The sequence below is a fragment of the Rhodamnia argentea genome, chromosome 4 (genome assembly GCF_020921035.1).
Source record: "Rhodamnia argentea isolate NSW1041297 chromosome 4, ASM2092103v1, whole genome shotgun sequence".
NCBI lineage: Eukaryota > Viridiplantae > Streptophyta > Magnoliopsida > Myrtales > Myrtaceae > Rhodamnia > Rhodamnia argentea.
In genome coordinates, this window is record NC_063153.1 from 28,306,045 (window position 1) to 28,309,389 (window position 3,345).

General features: G+C 38.8%; 1 protein-coding gene across 1 annotated transcript; it reads left to right on the plus strand.

The window, feature by feature from the left end:
• Positions 1–330: 330 nt before the first annotated feature.
• Positions 331–1,356, plus strand: LOC125314868. Its single transcript, XM_048278119.1, has 4 exons — positions 331–455; positions 894–957; positions 1,057–1,178; positions 1,279–1,356. Exons 1-4 carry the CDS (start codon positions 363–365, stop codon positions 1,354–1,356), a joined length of 357 nt encoding a protein of 118 aa, XP_048134076.1. The 5' UTR covers positions 331–362.
• The last annotated feature ends 1,989 nt before the right edge of the window (positions 1,357–3,345 follow it).

Consider the following 3,345-nt stretch of genomic DNA (forward strand, 5'->3'; position numbering starts at 1 on the left):
TAATGCCATTTTCTCAGGCCTTGATACTTCATAGTCTCTATGAATACTTTTTGTAACCGAATGAGCCAGATGATTTTGAACCAGGGGGAGTTTTGGGAGTATAAACTTGTAGATCTGGTGTTTGAAGTTCGGTTATTGTTTTCTACTTCAAGTGTTGAAGCAGTTTTTTATCCTGGGCCAACGTATGTACTGTTTACCAGCTGCAGGATATTTCATCCTTTTCCTGGTGGATTTAGTTTCAGCATCACTTTCAGAACTTTTGTAATTTGCTTAGTTGTATATTTGCTAACTCAGGTGCAGTAAATTTCCACATCACAGAGAAGATGGCTGTTCTATCCACTATAGACTCCAGAAATAGGTAAATGCTGGCACATGTCGGAAGGCCACTGTCAAAGATACCTCAAGTAGATGGGCAAACTCCTGATCCTTATGACGAGATGCTTTCTACTCCCAATGTGAGCAACATTTAACATATTACAACACTGAATTGAATGCTTCATCCTCTCTTCTGCTTTTTCTAATAATAGAATTGTCAATTTTCCTTGTTCATGCGTTTCCCTTTTTCATGCTGTGGGCAGGAAGTTCCGTAGTTGCCTTCAGGATCCATGTCATGAGCACGTATCTTGATAAACTATATGTCATTGCAGATTTTAGCAAGTCTTCATAAGGTGCAACGGTATACCATGATCTGACCTAAAATTCCAAATAACCACCCTCCTCCCACCTCAAAAAAAAAAAAAAAAAAGAACTTAAAAATATTGTTATCCATACCGTGCCCTGCATTTAAGGCTGATTCAATTTGAGATGAGCAACTTTCGCAAGAATAAGGGAGATAACGAGCAATCTCATTGGTTGGTTCCCTTCTGATGTGGTTTCTTTTCTTGGCATTGCAGATTTACAATTATGAAGGAGTCGTCAATGAAGATTACAACATTGCTAGTACACCAGCTCCAAATGGTATTTGCGACTTTTGCAAGTTTATGACATGCGAGCCAGTCCTTTGGTGTCACTAGTATATTACAAGACTCAGATGATCTCCCTCTTGTTTTTCTTCAGACTTACAGGGAGCTACTCCTGCTGTTGGACTTCATAATGATGTTGGAGACGATGAAGATGAAGATGAGCCACCGTTGAATGAAAATGATGATGATGAGGATGATGTGGATGAGGGAGCTGAGGTAAAATACTCAGCACCTACTTCTAGCTCAATTTGACAAGATGACAGTTGCTTCAGGATGACAATGATGATCTGCCTTGGAGCTATCATACTTTGTTTAGGTAGAAACTATGTTTGCAGTTTGTAGTTTTGTGTGGCTAGGTGACACGGACGAAGAGCAGGTGGAAGTGCACACTTGAGGATGGCATAATGCATACAAACAATAAGGATATCCTTTTCAATAAGGTCAGGTTCTAGAGATAATCGATTGCACTTTTTCATACTTCCTCTGTACTCTCTGTTCGGGATTTCTATTAGGAAAATCTAATATTGTATCATTTTCCTAATCTCCTATTGATGATATAGATGTAAAGATATACTGTATCGGTCGATATTTACTTTGGATTAAGATGTTACAATTTCTTCTTTGGTGACTATAACATCTGTCCTTGAATATTTACATGTTATTACTTGCTTACTCAATGGTAAATATAAATTCTAGAAATTTATTTTGCTTGTACTTAGATTTAAAATCAAAGAATGAAAAAATTATTTTACCATACGATCATCACAAATTATAAAATCCTCCTGCACCTGGTCGTCACTAAATTCGTCGTCCGTTTTTTCATCGCAAAATTCATCTCTAAAGAATAAACAAAAAATCGTCGCAAAAAAGAATAATGTCATCACTAATTTCAGCCACTTCGTTGCTATTTTCGTCACAAATCATTTTACCCACAAAACTTTTCCACGCAAATGCCCCAAATTCGAGCCTGAATACGGCGACGCCCTCCAATTTTCGTCGCAATTTAGCGATGAATATTTCCAATATCGTCGCTAAATATTTGAACAGTAATGTGGCTTTAGTGACGAAAAGGCAGCGAAACGTAATTACCGATGAAAATAATTCGTCGCCAACTTCGTCGCCGAGCTTTGCGACGAACAAGTTCGTCGCTACTTTGCTAGGGAAAACTGTTCGTCGCAAACCTATTATTTGCTACTGAAAAAGCTTCGTGGCAAAGTTCGTCGCCACATTGCGACACATGTGTTCGTCGCTAATTTGCCATGGAACCTTTACGTTGCAAAGTTCGTCGCTGAACTGTTGGTCACTAATTTGTTATAATTCGTCGCTAAATTAGCGACCAATAACCTTTTCGTTGCTAAGTTGCCACGCACGTACTCCGTCGCAAAATAGCGACCATTAACTTTTTCGTCGCTAATTTGCCACGCATGTACTCCGTCGCAAAGTGAGTCGGTAACTTGCGACGAATAACATCGTCGCTAATTAGCGACGAATATTTTTTCGTCACAAATTTCGTCGCAAATTGGCGACGAATGGTTAAATTTTCGTCGCTAAATTTTGAGACGCCGTATTAGCCACGAATAGTTTTCCGTCGTAATTTTCGTCGCAAAATAGATTAGCGACGAATTTTTCCAAAATTTACGTCGCTAAATTCGTGGCTAAAACCTTCCATTTTTGTAGTGCATGGCCTTTGCACGCGAGGGCCCTCCCTTTGCGATAATGAACATTGATACCAATTCTTTGGCATAAGATACTAGATGCAATCTAAGCTACATTCGTGCGTTCATGTACCAATTGGAGTATCACAACAGGCAGCCAAAAGTATGAAGGCAGAATTATAGAGCTTTTACAAGTTGACTCAATCTCTTATTGTGTGTTATTTTAGTTCCAAGATGATCCAATGCACCAAATTCCCTATGCTTCTAGCTGGGTTGGGTCTTCATCTGGTTCTAGCAATTGATTAGGTCATTAGAGTTCATATCAATTGTCTTATATTCGATATTAGCATAATGCCTAAATATAGTCGCACGGATGTTCTGTACAAATTGCCTTGCTGCTGAAAAGAATTAAGATTAATTTGAAAGAAAAACAAGATAGATTAATGTGATTAGTGGCGTTTTTACTTGATGAACATTAATAAGTGATTAATAAATCTCGTACATATATTCAAAATGACTTGGTGTATATATAAATTTTGTTTTCACATTCTCCTCCATCTTAATGCCCAAGTAATGGACTTGGATATGTTGCAGCCCAGTGCCGTTGACCTCCTGATGGTAAACGAAGAAAATGGGATGAGAGGTGTTGTGCTTGGGTGGTGAAGTGGAGAGCCAGAGCCAACGTGCGCATTGGAATTTGCTATCACTGGATAAGAAGTGACGCCGCG